The sequence below is a fragment of the Volvox carteri genome (assembly GCF_000143455.1).
Source record: "Volvox carteri f. nagariensis unplaced genomic scaffold VOLCAscaffold_100, whole genome shotgun sequence".
Lineage (NCBI taxonomy): Eukaryota > Viridiplantae > Chlorophyta > Chlorophyceae > Chlamydomonadales > Volvocaceae > Volvox > Volvox carteri.
The window spans coordinates 187,890-208,907 of record NW_003307643.1 but is presented as its reverse complement, the minus strand read 5'-3'; the positions used below and the strand labels follow the sequence as shown (position 1 = coordinate 208,907).

The window sequence follows — 21,018 nt, the reverse complement described above, 5'->3', positions numbered from 1 at the left end:
CGCCGCCGTCGCGGCCCGCGACGTCCACGTGCGCGACGTCCGCGCGGTGCCAGGTCGCGGTATCGCCTGTACGGCGGAGCTGTCGCCAGGCGCTGCAGCTGCCGTACGCGCCGCCCTCGGCGGCGCAACGCCAGCGGCCATCGCCGCCGCCGCCAAAGGCGGCGGCAGCGGCAGCTTCACTGTCGCAATTGGCAATGCGGCCTGGATGGAGGAGCAAGGGTGCCCTCTGAGTTCGGCGGCGTTAGCCGTACTCGAGCGCTTGGAGTTGCAGGAGGGTTGTACGGTGGTGGCGGTGGCGGCGGCGGGAAGCCCGCTGGCTCTGGTTGCACTGCGGGATAGCGTCAAGCCCGAGGTACGTCGCACCTGTGTTTACAATTCTCGAGTTTGCCCCGGCACCTTTCGCTTTGCTATGGAGAAGGCAGACCGGGGGTTGGGGCTACCGTTACCGGGGGTTCTCGCCGAGGACGAGATCGCGGACCGCGCCGTTGCTGTGCCCGGGAGCCACGTGCCGTATTAGCTGCCCCCGTCCGTCGCTTCCTATCTATACTCCCTCTAGAACTGTATGCCGTGTTCTACAGGCCTGCCGCGTGGTTTCGGCGCTACACCGCATGGACCTGGAGGTGTGGATGGCCACCGGAGACTCCAGACGTGTGGCTCGGGCCGTAGCCTCCGAGTTGGGTATCCCTGCCACCTGTGTTTTGGCGGAGGCTACACCCGCTGCCAAGCTACAGCTCATTCGAGAGCTCAAGGCAGGCCGTACAGCGGCGGCGGCCGCTGCCGCGGACGAGTATGAGTACGGTAACGACGGCAACGGCGAGGATGCCGCGTACGACAGGACCAACCATGTTACCGTACACGTGTCAGGTGGCGGCGGGGATGAGGGCTTGCATGCGCCGTTGCTGGCGGATGGGAAGGCGGGTGAGTCGGTGCTATCAGAGGAGGACCGGCAAGGGGCACTGTGGTGGTGGCGGCGGGCGTGGCGGCGGAGGGGGCGGCAGGCAGGGAAGGCGCTTCCGCAGCCTCGCGTGGTTGCGATGGTTGGCGACGGCATTAACGATTCTCCAGCTCTGAGCGAGGCGGACGTGGGTATCGCCATCGGCGCCGGCACCGACATTGCGGTGGAGGCGGCCAGCGTGGTGCTTATGCGAAGCAACCTAGAAGTAAGTACTGCAAAATACGGCAATGCACCGGACCAGTTTTGCAAAATACGGCAATGCACCGGACCAGTTTTGCAAATTACGGCAATGTACCGAGAAACTGTGTGCGCCTGCACGTCCTCCCTGCTGTGGCCTCATATCATCCATGACTTGCTACAGAAAAAAAACTTCTTTGGTTCAAAGTCGTGGAAGTTGCAACTCCCGCGGCGATTTCGGTTATATTCAATTTTCCTATGCGAACTCAAATCCAAATCGAAGGTTTAAAATCTAAAAACCTCCTGAATCCAAACAGGACGTCGTGGTCGCGCTGGACATTTCCCGTGTCACCTTTCGCCGCATCCTTCTCAACTTCGTGTGGGCGTACGGTTACAACTCGGCGGCGGTGCCCCTGGCAGCTGGAGCACTGTGGCCGCTGACCCATACGTTGGTCCCTCCCTGGGTGGCTGGGGCCGCCATGGCGCTGAGCAGCGTTAGCGTGGTGGCAAGCTCCCTTGCGCTCAGAGCTTATCGCCGACCCAAGATTTAGGATTTTTAAAGTATGATGTCCGTCTTGTTTATTTTCAGGTTTGTCTTTTCAAGTTGGTCAATTTCCTAGTAAGGATTTAGAGATTAGCTGTACTCGAGTACCGTTAAATGATGAGCTTTCTGAGCGCGTTTTGGAGTGGTTTCGATCTCTGGAAAACGCAATCTCATGGAATCTGATCAGGTCTGTGTGGGGCGAGCCCGCGCGTTTTAAATTAGCTAGGTTCTTGGGTTCTCAGAGTTTTTATGTAGAAGTGGATTCTGCAAGTAGCAAGGAGAATATACGTGCATTTGAAAGATTTCATCGCCTGGCCGGCGTAGGCAGGCTCGGCGGATATGGAGATGCAACTGGGATTCATGCATTTCATAGCCTGGACGACGACGTGAAATCGACGCGGAAGAAGACGTTTCCGTAGCGGACTTGGCGGGAAGGAAAGTTTAAATGAAAGCGAGGGGCGATGGGACAAAAGACAGAGAGGCAAAAGAGCAAGCTGCGTGGCAATGCAGGATTGATGGGTGGGGCTTGGCAGATGTTGCGGGATGGTTGTCCGGGGTGTCGGACCTCTAATGAAACTGGAGTAGCACTGAATCGTCGGCACTCCCTTTCTTTCCCTTGCAAGAGATCTAAAATAAGCTTTCCCCAACAGTCAACCAACTCCCTCCTTTCCTACTTTTTTCCGTCGAGCATTACACGGCCAGGGAAAGGAGTAACGGGTCTCGGCACGATGGCGCCACAGCCCGCTGCTGCCGCCGCCCTTGCTCTATAGCTGCCGCACAGCTGTGGGATGTCCTCCCTATATATATCTCCCCCTCCATACATACCCCCTCCGTCCTATGACATGCAGGATTGGTAACCGATCGGTTAGCTATAACCCAACCGGTCACTTCGGTAGGGTAACCGATATTTTGAGATATTTTGAGATATTTTGAGAGGGTGACCTGGTCACCCTGCAATCTTATCGGTCGATGGAAAACCCTAGCAAACACCGGCAAAACCTTCTGGCACTTCCGGTCGTGCCGAAATTTTAAAACTACATTACACAATCATGTATTGTTCATAGGGTCTTTGAACTGTAGCTAGACGCCTGAAAACAGAAATTGAGTTTCCAAAGTCGACCCGCTTGCAGAAGTAGGACACTCGCCTGCCATACCATACGAAAGCTCCTCTGCGGCCCAAAGGGCTGCCCGACGGTCGGAACCGCTAGTCCATGATGATAGAGTGGACCCGTTTCCGAAACCAGAAAATACGCCTTTTGCTGATGTCTGGAGCCAAGCAGACATCGGCGGGAGTTTCGGGTCGTTCATCGACGTTCGGTCTTCGGGCGGCCCTTCGGCGTACGGCGTATGATCCTATTTCTGCAAGTCGGTTAGCTTCAAGAACTCAATTTCTGTTTTCGGGAGCGGAGCATGATTGCTTCCTTGCTGATCTTGCTAGCTGTCGTCATTTGCGATCCAATGTTAGGATTAGCCAATGTTGGGCGGACAGCTGCTGTAAACCCAAGGGCCTTTCGGAAAGAGACTAAGGCAGAAATCGCCGCAGGAAAGCATCGACGTATTGGAGATTTCCTGCCTAAGAAACCAGATGCAGAGACTCAAAGGGAACCAGATGCACCGGTCAACATGGGCGTTTACGGGTCTAGCAGCGATGGTGCTGGTCCATCTGAACCGAGAGGCGAGCAGGTGACTTCCTCGCGTGATCCAGCGCCCCGGTTCCCTGTGAGTCTCTGCAACTCGCTTCTTGGGAAGAAAATCTCCAATGCGTCAATGCTTTCCTGCGCGATATAGTTGTTCCGCATTAGTTGTTGTTCCAAGAGTAACTGCCATCCCTGTTACAGGAATGCTGTGCTAAGGAGGCCTAAGCTGAAATGAAAGGCCTCACGAACATAAAAAATAAGGAATGATCCCAAGCGTGCTATTTATACGGACCTGAGGACACGGGCCGTGGCGAAGCATTCTCGATTTGTGCGTCATCCTTGCGCAGGGGCCATGCAACAGGGGCGAAGCAACCGAAAAGCTTGCATCGCCCAAGGGTCTTACGCCAACTAACCCGGCTTCCGCAACGCAAGTCCGTATTATTTTTCATCAGTTTGCTTTGCGTTGCACGAGTGCATATCTGGTTGGTTGTTTGCTCCTATACGCTTACCCGTTGGACATGCTTTGGTTGTATGTTATTAATGCTTGTTTCCATGTACCTTGGTAAAGCTTGTGCAACGCACTTGACGGCTGGCCATTAAGTGTGCGTATCAGCGATATCATGTTTGACTGTGTTACTTGAATACCTAACAACTAGCAAGATCACCAAAAAAGCGGTCATGGCCCGCGACCTGTTCCTCATCATTGACCGCGGACTTAGGTCGTTGGGCAGCCCATCGGGCCGCATGACACCTTTCGTATACGGCGTATGATCCTGAAAGCCGGCCGGCTTCGGGCACTCTATTTCTGATTTCGGGAGTTTCGGTTTTCCGTTGTTTGGTTCGTACTTGCGCTTAGGACTCTATTGAACGCAGGGCAAAGTATTAGGCCGTTTTATAACCCCACACTCTTAAGCACATTGGAGACGCCTCTGATTTACTCTGCGGCCCACGTACCTCGAAAAGACGAGACTGTCCTCGCGGGCCAAGCCCTTATGCAATACTTAAATAAGTGTGTAGATGGTAAATTTATTTGAGATATTGATCTCTCCGCTCCTCATTCCCTTACGTTGAGTGCTCTATACGCAGTTGTCAGTTACTGTATTCTCGCAAATCGACAGCTTGTTGAATGAGCATTACCATCCTTCATGGGACGCTTTAAGCTTACGTTGCATGAAGGCCGTGCATAGGACATCGTATCGGTACACGTTTTCGTCGTCACAGCCAAGCACCTCAGCGCGTACCCAGTTTACCGCCCGGCAGCTCACGTTTCGTCCGACCAAGCAGCCACCGAATACCAGTCCAGTCAAAACGGAGACCTCCCAAGGCGTTTTGTTGCCTGCGCGCCGAGAACGCGCCGCCGTCTTCAGCATGTCCTGTCCCAAAGATGAAGACAGCGGCAGATCCGCAGATTCCCTATGGCGCTCGCCCCTCCTGAGATCCCTCCTGCTGGCGCAGGTTCTGTCGCTCCTTCTATGCATTATGGGTAAGCTGAGGCACTTGCGACGCAGTTGCACATTGGCCATCGGGGCTTGGAGTTTGGTGGCTTCGACTCATCAGCAATCCATGCCATGTGTGCAATCCTGCATATATTTCTCCTCTCGTCTCCCGCATTCCCGCTCCCGCATCCCCTCTCTCCCTTTTTGCCCAAAAAATGGTCTACGCAGCTTTTCCCATTATTTTCGCAATCTCCACTTTTCCCCTTCCCTCCCCTCCTCCCTCCTGTCTTCACCACGTCGGGTGTTTCTCGCTTTTTGAATTTAATTTCGTATCCTCGGTTACAACGTAACCATGGGTTACTTCACCCAACCTCGACCCACTCCACCGTGCCGCCCTGTTCGCGGGCCCGATGTCGTACTCCCCTAGGCATCACGTCCGGGCTGCTGGTTTCCCACGGAGTCAACATTCCCACCACCCAGGCGGTCCTCAACTATTTGTTGCTGGCCACAACGTGTGGAGCCTACCACCTGAGAAAAAAAGGTGAGGTTGGTTGGTAGTTTGAACTGGGTTGGTTGGACTTGTTGGTGAGGGTTGCGGTTGGCGGTTGGGTGGTTCCATCTGTATTCCACATATCGCGGGCTTATGAACTTATCTACTCGCTGGGGTTATGCAATCCTTTTTGTATCCCAATCGCCTTCGTCCAACCGCTGTCGTCCAACCGCCAACCAACCTCCGGGCCTTCCCCTGTTCCTTTTAGGTCTACGGCTGAGTAACCCCTGGTACGTATATGTCGTGCTTGCCGTACTGGACGTGGAGGCCAACTTCCTGGTGACTAAGGTGGGGTGGACAAGGGAAATGTATTCGCATGTATGTCTGTATGTATGTATTTCTGTGTGTTTGGGCGCTAACACACGAGTACGTTTATTATCTCGCATACCCCCGCAACCTCTCACCTCTTCAGCCCGCCTCCCGCCTACCCCACCTCCTACACCACCTCCATTTCCTCTTCCCCTCTCCCCCCGTCCGTACGTCCCGTCAGGCCTACCAATACACCTCCGTTACCTCCGTCACCCTCCTGGACTGCTTCACAATTCCAGCCGTCATGGCGTTGTCCGTACTGCTGCTCCGAGCCCACTTCACCCGGGGTCACTACGGGGGTGCGTTGCTGTGTATTGCCGGACTTGCCGTACTGGTAATGACGGACGGGTCATCCACCACCGGGGGTCCTCAACCCCTACTGGGCGATGCGTTGGTGCTGATGGTGAGACAGGCGCCGCGGGGCGGGTTTCAGGGAAAGGGGCCCACCCGGGAACCTGTACGACACGGAAAAACAACTGGATCCAGGATTCAGGCTAACACCGCTTACCCCTGCACCCAGTCCCCATTTGCGTGTCTGTCTGTTTGTCCGTTTGTCTGTCTATCTCTCTGTCCGCGCATCTATCCAAGCCATGAGTTGGAGTGTTTTCTCTCTCATTACGCATTTTCCGCCTGATACACGAGATCCTAAGTCGTTTCAGGGTTTCGGGTTTGAGGATGAGAGCACTAGGACATGAGAGTCACGAGGCAGTTTCCGTCTCCACCTTCCTCTCACTTCCTCACTCCGACCAGCTGCACCTCCAGGGCGCCGACCTGCCCCTGCTGACCCCCGCCCATTCCTCGCCCACCCTCGGGCCCGTGCAGGGCGCGGTGTTGTACGCTTGCAGCAATGTGGCTCAGGAGCGGCTGCTCCTCGGGGCGACACCGGTTTCGGAGCTTCTGGCGCTGGTGGGCAGTTGGGGAACGCTCCTGGGGGGTCTGCAGGTGGGAGCTGGGGGGAAGGGCTGGGAGGGGTTGGGGGGAACCGGGGTGCGGCAAGGGTGAGGTGAAGTGGGCTTACTTGCACAGACATGGTGACATACAACTTACATGCATATGATGTAGGTTTCCGAATGCAAGATACATACTGCTGTTACTCTGATGCATGTCACACTGTGTACCTCGTTTGTACGGATGTATGTTTGTATGTATGGATGTATGGATACATGCATGCATGCATGCGACGTATGTGATTTCCACAATTCCCGTTGAACCCCATGCATCCATTCGCTTGCTCCTCATCACGGGCGTCGCTTTTTCGTCGGCAAGGCTATCGTGCTGGAGCGCAACGCCTGGCTGGCGGCCGACTGGAACGACCCATGGGTCGTGGTGGCGCCGCTGGTGGGATTTGCCCTGGCGTTGTACACCTTTGCCTTGCTACTGCCGCTGGTGCTGATGTGGGGCGGCGCAACCGTCCTCAACTTGTCGCTGCTGACCAGTGACGTATGGGCTGCCGGCGCGCGTGTTGTGTTTTTCGGGGGTTTCGGCGGCACGGCCGGCTGGTTTACGGTCTCACTCGCCTGTGGAACTCTCGGCCTGGTGCTGTACGCACGTGCAGGTCAAACACATCCACATCCAGAGCCGCCTCAACATCCGCACGTCCCTTGGAATAGTGACCCACGGGTCGCTAGTGGCGATGGTGTACGGAATCGTGGTGGTGGCGGCGGCGATGTCGATGGTGTCGAGGCGGGGATGCCGTACCAGCGTATCGGCTCTTTTGGGATTGAGGGGGAGGGACAGGGATGCAGATTAGGGGATCCGGAGGCGGTTAACGGTTGGCGGTTGGAGCGCAACGGTGGATCCGATGATGTTGAAAATAACAGCAGTAAGGCGACGGCGGTGCGCGGCGACTCCGTGTCGCGGTACGGCGTTGGTTCTGCTGGCCGAGGGTACGACGTGCATGCGTCAGCGGACGAGAGGCGGCGGTTAGTGGATTTGGAGGCGGTTGGGGAGGAGGTGGAGGAGGTGGTGTTTAGGGCAGGTGCGGGGTGTGAGGGCGAGGGCAAACGCGATGAGGAGCGCTTAACATGATGTTAAAATTTGCGAAGAAGGAAGGTGTGCTGCTGCTGCTGCTGCTGCTGCTGCTGCTGCTACGACTCTCTGCTTGATCTCCATCTCGGCGAATTTAGGACAGGTTACGACATTCTCTCGAAATGAACTCGGAGCCTGAATTTGTAGGCTCTTTCGTTGCCTGTTCTGAGCTTTTTGTACACAGGCAGGCAGCGTACTTTAGAATCGTAATCCGTTCTTTTTTTTGTGGTTTGCCCTGTGTCTTTTGGCTTCGTTTGCGCTCGAAAAAAAATAAAAAAGTTAGGCTGGCAGGGCGTTGTCGGTTGCAATGTGCTGTGCGAACGGCAAAGGACCTCTACCAGTCGTGCACGTATTGTGCATATTCTCCTCCCCGTATAAAAACGGGCTATTGTGCTATGTATCTCTGCACAATGTGATGACGCCCTCCGTGATGCAGTCAAAGTGGGGGAAGCCCCCATGAGTCATTGGGGTGTGTGTGTGTGTGGAGGGGCTTATCATGCGGTACTTAGCAGGAATCGAAGTGAGGCGTGCGTTCTGCTGCTGCTGTTGCTGCTGCTGCTGCTGCTGCGGCTGTTGTTGTTGCTACTGCTGCTGCTGCTGTGCCTGCAGACCCATAATGTGTTTTTTAACCTTAGCAAAGTGTTTTCTGGAACACGGCGGCTAACCTCTAGATCTGCCTCCACCACTACCTCTCTTGACGCCCACTCAGGGCCCCCACTGTTCAAAGGATGATGAACCTCACGTACGGTGGAGAGCTTCACGAGAGCCTTAATTCGCCTACTTTCCAACAATAACAGCTTCTCGGGCATCCCGGGCAAGTACGCGAAAAAGAAGTCAGAAGGCACTCTGCTATACGTGAGGTTCACGCATCGCCCTTTGGGCGCTGGATTGAGCGATCTGGGCGCGATGATTGAGCGATCTGGGCGCGCGTGCAGGAAGTGAAGTAGCGGAGTGAGCTGTCATTTGCCTGACCGCTTGGCTACGGCTGAGGACCCTGGCAGGCAGGTCTTCAGGCGCTTTGTGTGGCTGTGTGTGTGTGTGCAACCATGCACGAGCGAGGTGTGAGGTGTGACCACCGCGTGCTGCTTGTTACGTGGTCCATAGCGGGTCGACTGCGTGAAGCAGGCTTAGTAGTACCATCAGAGCATCCACGATCCCGCAACATGGTGCTGCTGGCGTACTTGATGCGGGACGGATAAGCAGATGTGTACAACGGGAGGGATGGCTTCGAAGTGAAAATGAAAAGTGTTGCTGTGGAACTCCTGAATATGCAGCTATTCCTAGCTTTGCCTACATACTTTTCATCAATACTGAAGACGACAAGTCGGGTGTCGGCTTCCTTGAAGCCGGAAAAAGGGCTGGCCCCCCTGCATCCGTACAGGCCGGTAGCTAGCGCGGCACGTGTGACAATTGATGGGTAGTGTCAACGCGGTGGGAGATGTGCTTTGTTGCAGCAGTACTGATGGTGTGGGAGTTAAGCTTGCACCGGCGGAATCGTCAGCACCGCCTGCGGGCTCGGCGCGAATCGCATCCATCCCGGGTGCATGCCGCATGGACAGTGCGGCAGACGGCAAGTCGGAATGCCCATGCGGGCAAATTGGTAACGCAAGCTGGGTGAAGTTCGGTTCTGTCTGTGATGTTTATCCCCGAAGCGCCAGCGGCCTCAGCAATCCGCCCCACAGCCGCGGGCTTCAACGGGGCACACCGCAAGTCTCCGGAGGCCCCGAGCATTGGCTAAAGTAAATGTACAAATGAGCAGCTTGCGTATTTCATAGAGAAATGTAAGCAAATTTGTCGGCCTGCCGGTGGCAAGTCGGAATGCCCGTGCGGGCAAATGGTAACACAAGCTGGGTGTTCAAGTTATCATACGCTGTCATCTCGGAAATCAAATATGAGATTCGCGGTACCTCTTGAGATTAAATTTAGCCCGAGATGCGTTGATGTGGCTTTGGCCTCGGTCAATGTAGGCAGCCAAACTTGTTTGTGCTCATACAATTTTTGTTGGCTACAGGCGAGATACCTTGCGATAGAGAATGATATATAGTACCTATAACGCGTTTCAGCCGGGCGAGATATTATGTTTGAGTCCGTTACACACGCACACACACACAGACGGACATGGGCAATCCTACAGGTCGGGGCCCCCCTGGGCGCTTCGCGCTGGGGCCCCGCCCAAAAACGTCCACTAATGCCAGCACGGCCCGTAGTGCTACGATAACCTCCGAAAAGTACACACATACACATACATACAAGGCATGTGTACACAAATCTGTACACACATATATGACATACATACAACATACATACAATATACGTATAAGGATTTGGCACCACTGGTAAGGAGCGACCATTGCCCCCGGGAGATCCCGGGATCGATACGTTAGGGACAAAAGTCATTCCGATGGTGGATGGCATTGTACCCCTATAGTAGATAGACGGTGATGACCTGGGATAAAGTTCACCAGCGAGCCGACAAGGAACGGGGTTGGGCCGCTGTCAATTCGGCAGATTCCGGTTGGATGCTGGTGGTGGGTGCGGAACCTGAGCGATCCGCTGAGAAGTTGACCAGGGTAACTAGATGAGTGTGCTCCGCAATATCGGGGAAGACAGGGTTTCGCAGGGTAGCTGCCACGGGCGAAGATATACTCCCCTGTTTCACACATCATATAGGCAGGTGGCTGGCAGAAGTTAAGGCCTGACTTCTGTTCCCGGAGGTTCCGGGTTCAAATCCGCCAGCCATCCTCTCGGTGTGTGAGGGGTGTTGAATTGGAAGGTGGCCCACCATCTTGTGGACGGTGTAGGACGTGATTATATCAACTTGCGAGCTGACCAGTTAATAAGTTGTGGCGCCATTGATCCGCTAGTTATGATTAGATGCTGGTGGTGAATTGCTGAACCCAACGAATACATTCTGAAGTCGGATGGGATAACGGATTAGGGTGCCCCTCTCGCAGGGGAGAGCAGGGAACTGCCTCGGGAAAGGGGGCCGCTGGTGAAGGCATACCACCCTGTAACAAGATCATACATACAGACAAACAGACGCATCGGTGGCCAAACAGGAGCCAACCGGCCACTGGATGGCTCCAGAACCAAGGACGTCCTCGTAAGTACGTCTGCGTGGCCAGATTTATCTTTCCGCGGACGGATGTTGCACCCAGGTTCCCTTCCCTGCCCCTCCTTCGCTCCCGTTATCGTCATCCCTTCCCCCATCACTCGCACGTCCTGTGACTTTACCCAGAATGGGAGGCGCTACTCCATCCCCAGCATCGTCCATTTCCCAGGATTTCGCAGACATCAATTCACCTCACTGTGCGAATCGGAGCATAGACAGGGCTGCATTCTGCTGTCAGTGCGCCGGAATGGCGTACATAACTGCACGCGCACTGACGCGTTCATGAAAAGCTAATTTGGTAATCCTCCCAGAAAGTCACCAAGTCAGTCAGTCACCTATGGAATTCGCAAGGGGGTCGCGAAACCCCAAAACCCTTCGTTCTGCATCGGCGGGGCAGAGTACAACATTGATAGTGGCGTTCGTGTAGCAGCTGGCCACTGAAAGGGCCCATCAAAATGCTGGCTGGCAGAGCGCCGTAGCGCGTGTTTATAGACGATATGTCAGTGCCGTACAGTACGGCAGCTACTACAGCTCGTGACACGACTAGTCTGCTACTATCTATTAACAGACACAGACAAATGAGCGCATCTGAGGGCATATATGCCCAAACGCTGGTGAGCAGGGAGATGATGCCCTTCTGCCCCACAGCGCGGACGGACAGCTAGCTTGTTGATTAGGGGTATATGCATCAAGCCTTTGATGAACACAGTCCACAGCTGCATTTACATGGGCATGTCCATGGTGGTGGTAGTGGTGGTGCTGGTAGTGCTGGTGCTGGTAGTGCTGGTGCTGGTAGTGGTGGTGCTGGTGCTGGTAGTGCTGGTGCTGGTAGTGGTGGTGCTGGTAGTGGTGGTGCTGGTAGTGGTGGTGCTGGTGCTGGTAGTGCTGGTGCTGGTGGTGCTGGTGCTGGTAGTGCTGGTGCTGGTAGCAGTGGTGCTGGTCATGCTGGCGGACAACCCGTTGTAACCACCTCTCCACCCCGGCCCCTCAACACACCTCTTGGTTCAAGCTGCGGCGTATTATCAATATCATCCGCATCAACTTACTGTTATCCTAGTAACTGTCGGCATGCCCAGATACCCGTCCCGCTGCATGGGGCTCACGGCCGGCATGAGGCAATCTGCGAGAGCTGAGGTTCATGGAAATCCAGTCGCACTACATATCCTGGCGTGTGCGTGTATGTGTGCACACACCGGTGAGGCGCGTTCATCCAGCAGCCCGCAGCATGTCGCTGATGGAGCAGCTGCTCGCCATTCTTGCATTTTTGGCCAGCAGCAGCAAAAACAAGTCCTTGAGAGACGCTTAAAGCACACAACAGTCGCAATAAGTAATGATGTAGGGCTGCAACGCATATCCGCGTGTGGGAACAGCGCCAATCTAAACTTGCGTTGCTTGGGGTGCAAGGCACACAACATGCACCGGCAGCGTGTGTGTGGAGGGTGGGGGTGGGGTGGGGGATGGATCCCTCAGACCGGGAGCACATGATGTGCAGCTGGCCCGCTGGCTCTACTCTTCACGAGTCTTGAGCCCACTGTAACAACCATAGATGATGAAGAAGATGAGATGAGATGAATTAGGGCCCCACGTGTAATAAGATGTATATAAATGCAATCCTGCCTATGACGCATGCTCTGGTGAGCCATGCATGGATAGCCATGGGTAGCAGTTGTATTACTTGTACACATACGCAGCCTGCACTACTACGGAGAGGTATCACCCAGGGTTCGTCATCTGTCATCTGAGGGTGGGGTCCTGGCCGGCATCTGCCTTCCGCGCTCATTTAAGTATGAGGAAACAATATCTAACTAAGTTCACATGGTATCTAGATATCGCGGGGACCCCCCCTTGTCTCATCTAGCTGAGCCCCGAGCCTCATCTTGACCGCTTGACAACCCCCGTCAGCCTCATCTAGCTGTCCCGACGCCTCATCTAGCTGCCAGGAGAGGGGCCCCGCGCGCGCATCTGACTGAAAAGAAACATGTATTTAAATACCGTTTCATGTCCTCCTATATTCATTTGGTTGTAAGTTGACTGGCATCCAGATACATTTTGTGAAAGCCTGCTGGACGCATGGACATGACAATCAACTGATGGCGACGGGAGCGCTTTTCAGGCTTAAAAATGTTAATATTTATGTTCGCCCACCGACAGGTACACCGGCCGTACCTTGGGCCACCTGGCGTTGACCGCAGGTCACTCATACTCATACATCCACAATCATCACTTCCGCTCACATCCAGCAACCGAGGTCGATAGCTTGCCGGCGCCGCCCTCCGCCGCGGTAGTGCAATCGCAGCACCGACTTGCACCGTTCATCATCATTGCCGTACAGCTTTTTAGATAGACAGACGAACAGCATTACACCCCGGCCCATCGTGAGCACGAACAAGCGTATAACAATCAGGGTCTCAATCTGTTACACTAGCTATTGCGGGGCTCACTTTTCAGCTTGTCATTCGCGAAAGGACGTTAGGCTTTCGTTCGTGGGCGTAAGCAGCAATCAGAAAAGGCGGAAATAGCACTGAGATGACAGGATTGCTTGCTGTAGATTGTTCTCAATTGAAGGAAGCATCGAAATCATCGAGTCTCTTTGCGCAATATCACAGATGACGACGCCGGACATCACCATGGGCGACGGCGGTCAAGCGGAACTGGACGACATGGTACGTAGGCTTGTGTGAAGAATATCCGGGTCGATGCTATATCATGTATGCGGCCACTCGTGTGCCGACAGGGTCGGTAGCCTATGTTACCGCGGGAGTGCACCACTGGTGCACCCGATCAGAAATCCGCGCGGTGGTCCACAGTTTGCCGTGATGGAATGCTGTTGGGTGTGAATCAGGTTTCGTACGCGATCCTTCATTGCAGTGGCCACGGGAAACCGGCTTCGAACTGGAGCCAGCTTTGCGAGACATGCGACGTCCTGGTGTATGCCTCGTATGGATGACGAAACTGTTGTTGTTTAGCCCAAGATACCGACACAATTTGTCAAAAACCTGTACCATACAGTTACCTAGACATTTGTCTGTAAGCAATGCACACATCGTGGAAACATTTTTTTGTGGTAGTCAGTGGCTAAGTACGACACCTTGCATCGAACTGATAACCTGCCGAACCGATGTGAAGCCTGGGCCAGCGGTCCACCTTATAACCTCTCAAAAAAAGATGGGGCGCTTCCTGGCGCTTAGGGGCGTTTCCGCCGGTGCCACCAGCGGCGGCGTGGCGTTCGTTTGGGCGGGTCGGCCCATGCATAGCGATTGGTATTATACTGATACCATTAACACCGAAGCATGGGCGAGTATGAGACTCTGTAAGCGTTTTTTGCGAGAAGCCCCGCGCGCATCTCAGTACATAAGGAAGCGTAACTAGATAAATGTAGAGCACCCAAATTGCATATCGGGATATGCCATACATTCATCCAGGTGAAATTTCGGACCCCGCGAACCCTCATCTGGCAGCCAGAGCCGAGCCTCATCTAGCTGTCCCGAAGGCGGCCGGGCGCCTCATCTAGCTGCCGTCTTTTCTCATCCAGCTGGCCAGAGACCCCCCCCTCAACTTCACTTAGATACTGAGGGACTGACGCTTAGATATAAAAGGACCCCCTTGTCGCGATATTTAAATGCCGTTGCGCTGGTAGCTTGCGCCAGGACCCCAGCCTCATCTTCCCGCTGTTCATATCCTACTACTACTAGTAGTAAGTACTGCTAGCAGTACGCACTGCTGCAGTGTCATAGACTCACCAGCAGACGATCGCACTGCACATCGCGTCATCACCTGCCGTCACCGGCGTCTCGCAGCCGGCAGCCACCGGCACACCTGTTAACTGATAAGACGAATACTTTATAGATGAATTATCACTCCAGCATTCTCGCATGCCTCAACCAGAGCGCAAGCAAAGCAAGCGGAAACTAGCTAACAGTGTTTTTAAGGCCATTACATATATATGCTCGCATGGACCCGCTACACCTTTGCAAAGGAGTAGTAATCACACAACCCAAGGTGTAACATACGCGCACATGCATGTGCAGATTTCGACTAGTATTCGCAGTAATAAGCTTCCTGAATTATTATACATACAAAGACACCAGCTGAAACCCTTGGCAGCAGGAATAGAACGAACGCGTGTAGCAATGCGCCTCCAAGTCGCCTGTAATTTTTAATTAAAACCTTTTCGGCAATGGACCGTGTCCTTGTATGATAAGACAGGGACGGTCCCTACCTAACATGTGACGACACGACCTTTAGACGACAAAAAGTGCTACAGATGGAGTTATCGCAATCAGATCCACCCGAACACAAACTTCTGAATGAACAGCAGATAGATAGATAGATAGATAGATAGATAGATAGATCAGCCTACGCACGGAAATAAAGCTGCATTGCGGCCAAATAAAGCATCGTCACCCCTGCGGCGATCTAGGTGGAACTCCACTTGTTAGCCGCTGGTCGCCAACGCATATTCAATATATTGCGTTGATCTAGGAGCTAAGTTAGCTCCTAGAGCCACATACAACTGCCTAATGGTTCTGCATGCCACCCGCCACTAGGAGTACGGCATTACAAGTCCATTCCACAAGGCGGCGGTGTATGGTGTGACGCTGCGAAGCCATGCAAATGTAATTAGGTTTTGTGTCCTCGGCGCATCACGGGGTCTGACACCCATCGATTGGTACTTTTCTGTAGTCGTGATGCAACAGTATGCAGGTGGACCCTTGCTGATATATAGCTATATGTCTTAACTTCTAAGCTGCCGGCAGAGTGTCGTACGTATGTACAACAGCTCACTAAGCTGGAGAGGACTGCAACTTCTGTGAAACGCACGTGGTGTCGCGTCATTTGATTGTAGTATCGACAAAGGATGTGCGTACGGCAGACTGGGTAGGCTGGGGGCTGTGAGGGTTGCCGCTCATTCCCTAATCTGCATGCAGAGCCGAAAGGACAACATACATATTATGCGGATAGCATTCATACGCGATTCATATTTTTGCGATGGATATTCGTGCGATGGATATTCGTGCGATTGGTATATTTGGGTGAGTGGAATTGAGGGGGCAGCGGCCGGCAGCAGCCGACCGGCAGGTGTGCATCGCATCTGATCCCGCTTGCTGAGCCATCTTGTAGAACTCGTACACACAATTGGGGTGTATTGCTACTAGATGTGCGTGGCATCGCGGCTCCACAGCAGGGAGACAAAAAGGGAGGGCGAGTACAGCTCCAAAAACACATCAAACTCACATCTATAGACACCTTCGTTCATTCGGGTTCGTAGTTCGGGTCAGGGGTGTGCAGCATGATATCGGGTCAGGGGTGTGCAGCATGATATCGGGCTGGCTTCTCAGATATGTTTGGACAGGACGATGAATCCCCCCCAATCTCCATTGAAGGCGCCGGCATCCTGTGGTGGACCAATCGACTGACAGCTCCAACAGACCTGGATGACCCCTTAGCACCTTGCTGCTGCTGCTACTGCTACCGCTGCTACTAGTGCTACTGCTACTGCTGCTGCTACTGCTGCCGCTGCTGCTACTGCTGTGCTACTGCTGCCACTGCTACTGCTGCTGCTGCTACTGCTGATTTACCGGACTCCCTGAAGCTGGTCGTCAAGCCGAAGCATGCAAGCACTCACCTTGCGTGGCGGCGGCTGCCGCCTGCGATGCGGCGGAGACCTCCAGGGAGGCGGTGGAGACGTCCGGGGAGGCGGCGGAGACCTCCAGGGAGGTGGCATCCTGGAGGGTGGGGGCGACTTGGGCGGTGGTTTCGTTGGTGGCGGTGGCTTGGGGGGCGGTGACTTGGGAGGCGGAGGCTGCGGGCTGGACGGCGTCTGCGGGCTGGACGGCGGTGAGGACGACGCCCCCAACGCGTCATCCAGGGAGGGGCATTGGCCGTCTACGGTGTCGTACCGGCACAGGTAAACCATGATGGTGTCACTAGCAGATATAGGACTCGCGTAGATGACGAGTTTGTAGGCGGAGTACACGGCGCGGGAGGAGGGATCAACGCCGCCAATGAACTCGATGCGACGGTCACTGTAGGTGTAAGAACTTGGGTAGCCGTTGTCCTGAGTGAGCAGGGGAGGTTCGGGTGGGGAACATCAGCAGGCAGCAACGGTGGCCAGATTTGAATTAATGTGAACTATTATGGATTCAAACTTAGCTATCGTAATGAGGCGCCCTGCAGGTGCATGCAGTGCATTGGCAGTGCAGTACAACCGGCCAGCAATCATTCGACAAGTGAGTGAGTGAGTGAGCGCATCAGAGGCTGTGTCAAGCGCCGCCCTTCAGCCTCATCCCCTCCAAGAAAGCCCACGGGCAAACCCGCATGCATGCGCGTGCTTCTTCGACCCAGTAGTCATCCCGAGTCCCAACACTGCAACTGCGTCTGAAGACGGCCATTGGGGTTGTGGGGCCGGGCACGTGTAGTACTAGCTGGCCGCGGAGACGGCCTCTCATGATGCTGTAGCGCGTATCTACAGGCGAATGACGTGTGCCGTACTGTACGACAGGTATTGCATACAGCAAGCGGCAGGATTGAAGATGCATGCATATGCATGGCGCCACTAGCCCTGAGTCCACCCTCCACACTCGTCGGGTTCCTTCCCTAGCGTCCTGCAGCCCTGGGGCGACGCCTCTGCCGCCCACCAAAGTTCTTGGGACCTGCTCACCATAGTTGCATTGACCTCGTGGACGTGGACTTTGTTGGCGTAGTCACTGCCAAGCGCGGCATCTCCCTCCTTGTTGACGCGGAGATCAATGTACAGGTTCTTAGCCCCGGTATCGGTGGGCAGCCAGTCAGGCAGCACACGCAGGTAGTTCCCCTCGCCGGTGAGGTAGGTGGCCGGCAGAGGCCAGCTGCGGACCGTGCCGACATCCGCCAAGACGCCGGAGTTAATGGCGTCACCTCCGTCCGCGGGTGTGGCCCAGCCCAGGCGGGAGGTCTCCGCAGCATTGGGGCAGGCATCACCGCGGCCCATGGCTGTCGAGTAATCCTCGTACTCCCAGCCGTTGCGCCAGGAGTGCCAGAGACCTTATTGAAGGATTGAAACATAGAGGAGAAACACAAGTCAGAGCACGAAAACCATTACGAATGGTGCCATTCGCAAGCACGGCAGCTACAGCGCCATGCGGCGCGTCTTGCTTGCTCCATCCTCACCGTAGTTATGGATGGCCTCTTGCATCACAGTCGCCCAGCGTTGTATTCCATAGCTGCTGCTCTGCAGCCACGTTTGACGACCAGGTAATAACGCCAGGCCCGCCCAGGGGCATGAACGTTGCAAACCCGGGGGCAGTACGTATGTGAAGTGTGTGAAGGTGGCAAAGGCCGTGAGACCGAGCTTCAACTTAGCCGCGTCATCGGCTCGTTGGGAAATGGTCCACCAACTGCAGGAGTCGATAACGGTCGAAGAGCAGTTGAGGCTGATGCGAACCGCTGTGAAGGCAGTTACGTTCAGGCCAAACTTGTAGTACGAGCACTGGGAGTACTTTTTCGCGACACCGCCAAGACCGTCCTCGTCCGGACCGAGGAAGATCTTGCGGACCTGACTTTCCGTTAGCGATGGTGCTAAGCCACAAGCACTGTAATCCAAGATCATGACCAGCAACTTCTGCTGGCTGCCAGTTGACGATGGACCGAAAGCCAAGGCTTGAGACGCCGACATCAACAGGCTGATTGCAGCTTGGGGCGCGGACACGCACGCCGTTGTGCTCGCGTCGTCTGGGCACGTGCAGTTAGCGCCTACATCTCCACAGCCGCAGTACTTGGGCGGCCCGACCACACATTGCTAAGAGAGGGGATAGGTTTGGGATGCGGAGTGAGGAAGCCACGCGGGTCAGTACGTCAGCTGCGGGGGACAGCTCGGGATGAGCATGTGCGATATTACTGTAGAATCAACGAACGAACGAACGAACGAACAACAGCTGACAGCTGAGTCTCAAGCCACATACAAGTGCATGTTAGATGCTACGGAGCGGGAACAAGGCTGGATTATCGCGGGTGGATCCGTGCACCTACTGTTCGTGGTGCTGCTTGCACACTGGACATTAGGATAGCAGATGCTCTTGCTTGGAGAAGAGCTCAACAAAAGCGACCGCGTGCGCCCCTCATGCAGTCAGAGCCTGGGATCACTCGGTGCTGCTGGAGAGATGATTTTGCAAGAGGAGCGTATGCATGCATGCATGCGATGCACGCCTTAGCATTTTAGGTGATACTCTAGACATATACGCTTTCCGGCATGCCATGTACGCGACGTAACCTGCTGGGAGTGATCATAAAATGGCAGAGCACCTGGCGAAGCATGTTTTCCTTCCCCCAGCTGGCGACAGAACCAACTTACCATTCCGACAACTGCACCGGTTTCTATGCGATTGTTATCCTTGTCGGCCGCCGGTAACACGAAATCCGCGCTGAAGGGGGTCAACACTCCGTTATAATCCATCAAAGCATATCGTTCCCGGCCGTCGTGGGTATTAACCAAAGTGAGCTGGCCCTCGAGGTCAATGGTTTCCCCCGGTGCGACGTCTGGGGAGGGCGGCGGGGGGCCCCTATTCGGCTTGCCTGGAAGAAGGGTGGCCCCTGCAAAAGAAGGTTAAGAGAATAGAAGCACAGGGATGGATTTGGAAGGTAAGGTGGCCCAGTTATGTTGAAAAGTAAAGTGAACTGCATGTTGGCTTGAAGGCAAGGCCACCGTCAGCAAGCTTTCTGGCATCACTTTGCTAAAAACGTCTTCGAGTTGGCACAGCTTAATCATCAACTTTGATGAACGTCTAGCTGCGAACAGGTATGGAAAAGTTACCGCTTTACAGAGTCCATTACGGCATAACGCACCTTCGACCGCCGCCAACGATAACAAAGCGAAAAGCAGGACGTAAGGATACATCATTTTGCAGTAACAAAAAATCTGATATGGTATCGTCCGATTCCTGCCTTGATTGGCGATGGCGCCTTGGGATCTGCGACACAGGCCTTCGCCTAATGATAAATGCCAAAGACAATAATTCAAATGTTGTCAAAGTACAATGTGACAGCATATAACGTTCATTACTACCTCGTTTACGGCTGACTCATTATATTACTCGCTCGGCTCAATGTGCGTAGCTTATTCAGCGTACTTTGAGCCTGATCCGAGCATGATATTTCAAAAAAAGGGAGTTGTGGCGACCCTGTTTTATATCCCGTCACAGGCGTTCCCCGTAGCTTCCCTCCGTCAACGGACGAACATCCTTCGAAACGTAACGTGGATGAACCTGCCCGTGCCGTACAGGGTACTTTTCAAGAAGATGACATCATGTATGGAGCCGCGGCTCTCACATACCGCGGATTAGTTCTTGGTTCCGTTCCCTTCGAACACGATTCCGGTATCTGGCGGGCACGGAGGAAACGTTTCAGCAGGCTTCGCTTTCGTTGCCCGTACGTAACGTTCCTCTCAGGGCAATTACCCCAATTTCGTTAAAGCTACGCGGCCTGGCTATTCCGCACCGTATCCGGCCTAGCTTGCGATAACTCATAATTTACTGAATGGATAACCACGTCCCGCAGCCCTAGTCGCCTAGGTTTGAACTTGTCCTTTTTCCAACGATATAAGACTAGTTTGGGATTTGCGTCTGCTCTGTGCATAATTGGTCGCTACATATGGAACTATTGTTTTCATTTCCAAAACAAATCTTGCAGGAGGCTTGCATGTCGATCGCGCCCGCCCCCATTTACAGTGCGGTGACACCTGCGAGTCTTTCTGCTCGGCGGCATCCCGCTAACGCCACGCTGTGGGATGATGTCTTTGCCACTTTGTTGTTCCTGTGTTCGGAGTTCTAGATCATGCCGTCGCCGTGCCTTTTCGGTGTCAATACGTATCAGAATTTACATATATCCCTGGATCCGTAGACTGCCTTACACCACCAAGAAATCCATCCCTTGCCATCTCCCTTCTCTCCCGTAGCCCCGCACACCCGCACCATTAGCCATGGACAGCAACATCACACACGCTCTTATCTAATGACTTTCCCGCCAACCCGGGCATGACGGGCAACAACGCCTCCTTCAAAGCACAATTGCCTGTTTGGAATTCGTAGACGCTCCCTCCCTCCCTCTTTAATACGGCGGTATTTATTTAGTGTGGATAGGTCAAATAAGTATAAGTGAAGTGCGGCACGATGCTGTTAGTTAATTTTCCACATGTCTTGTGCACAAGTCGTCAGTTAGGTTCAGCGCGGTTGTTTACGTATGCCAGGCAGAAATAAGGAGCATTTTGCTGTTGAACCGCTGAAAGTTTCGGCGTGAT

The 21,018-nt window shown here is 54.3% G+C and overlaps 4 protein-coding genes across 4 annotated transcripts in view; 3 read left to right on the top strand and 1 right to left on the bottom strand.

Annotated features, from left to right (window-relative positions):
• VOLCADRAFT_108247 (uncharacterized protein) overlaps positions 1-1,683 on the top strand; it is a gene marked incomplete at both ends in the record, with an annotated part of 11,138 nt that extends 9,455 nt beyond the window's left edge. The window contains 3 exons of the mRNA XM_002958634.1: positions 54-352; positions 579-1,160; positions 1,450-1,683. Of these exons, the coding sequence (XP_002958680.1) occupies positions 54-352; positions 579-1,160; positions 1,450-1,683 (1,115 nt within the window). The remainder of the gene's footprint in view (positions 1-53; positions 353-578; positions 1,161-1,449) is intronic.
• A 1,578-nt stretch (positions 1,684-3,261) lies between these two features.
• Positions 3,262-7,636, top strand: VOLCADRAFT_99968 (uncharacterized protein; the record flags this gene model as incomplete). Its single annotated transcript, XM_002958633.1, has 7 exons — positions 3,262-3,359; positions 4,769-4,796; positions 5,230-5,290; positions 5,508-5,587; positions 5,790-6,011; positions 6,431-6,550; positions 6,875-7,636. The coding sequence occupies 7 exons, from the start codon at positions 3,262-3,264 to the stop codon at positions 7,634-7,636; spliced, it is 1,371 nt and encodes a 456-aa protein (XP_002958679.1).
• Positions 7,637-11,326: 3,690 nt separating this feature from the next.
• VOLCADRAFT_99967 (uncharacterized protein) lies at positions 11,327-11,714 on the top strand (the record flags this gene model as incomplete). Its single annotated transcript, XM_002958632.1, has 2 exons — positions 11,327-11,362; positions 11,397-11,714. 2 exons carry the CDS (start codon positions 11,327-11,329, stop codon positions 11,712-11,714), a joined length of 354 nt encoding a protein of 117 aa, XP_002958678.1.
• A 4,609-nt stretch (positions 11,715-16,323) lies between these two features.
• Positions 16,324-19,898, bottom strand: vmp2 (metalloproteinase, extracellular matrix glycoprotein VMP2; the record flags this gene model as incomplete). The annotated part of the gene is made up of 6 exons (XM_002958616.1): positions 19,789-19,898; positions 19,569-19,693; positions 19,078-19,316; positions 17,898-18,525; positions 17,410-17,771; positions 16,324-16,806 (listed from the first exon to the last, which is right to left on the bottom strand). The coding sequence occupies exons 2-6, from the start codon at positions 19,621-19,623 to the stop codon at positions 16,324-16,326; spliced, it is 1,767 nt and encodes a 588-aa protein (XP_002958662.1). The 5' UTR covers positions 19,624-19,693; positions 19,789-19,898.
• Positions 19,899-21,018: the final 1,120 nt, after the last annotated feature.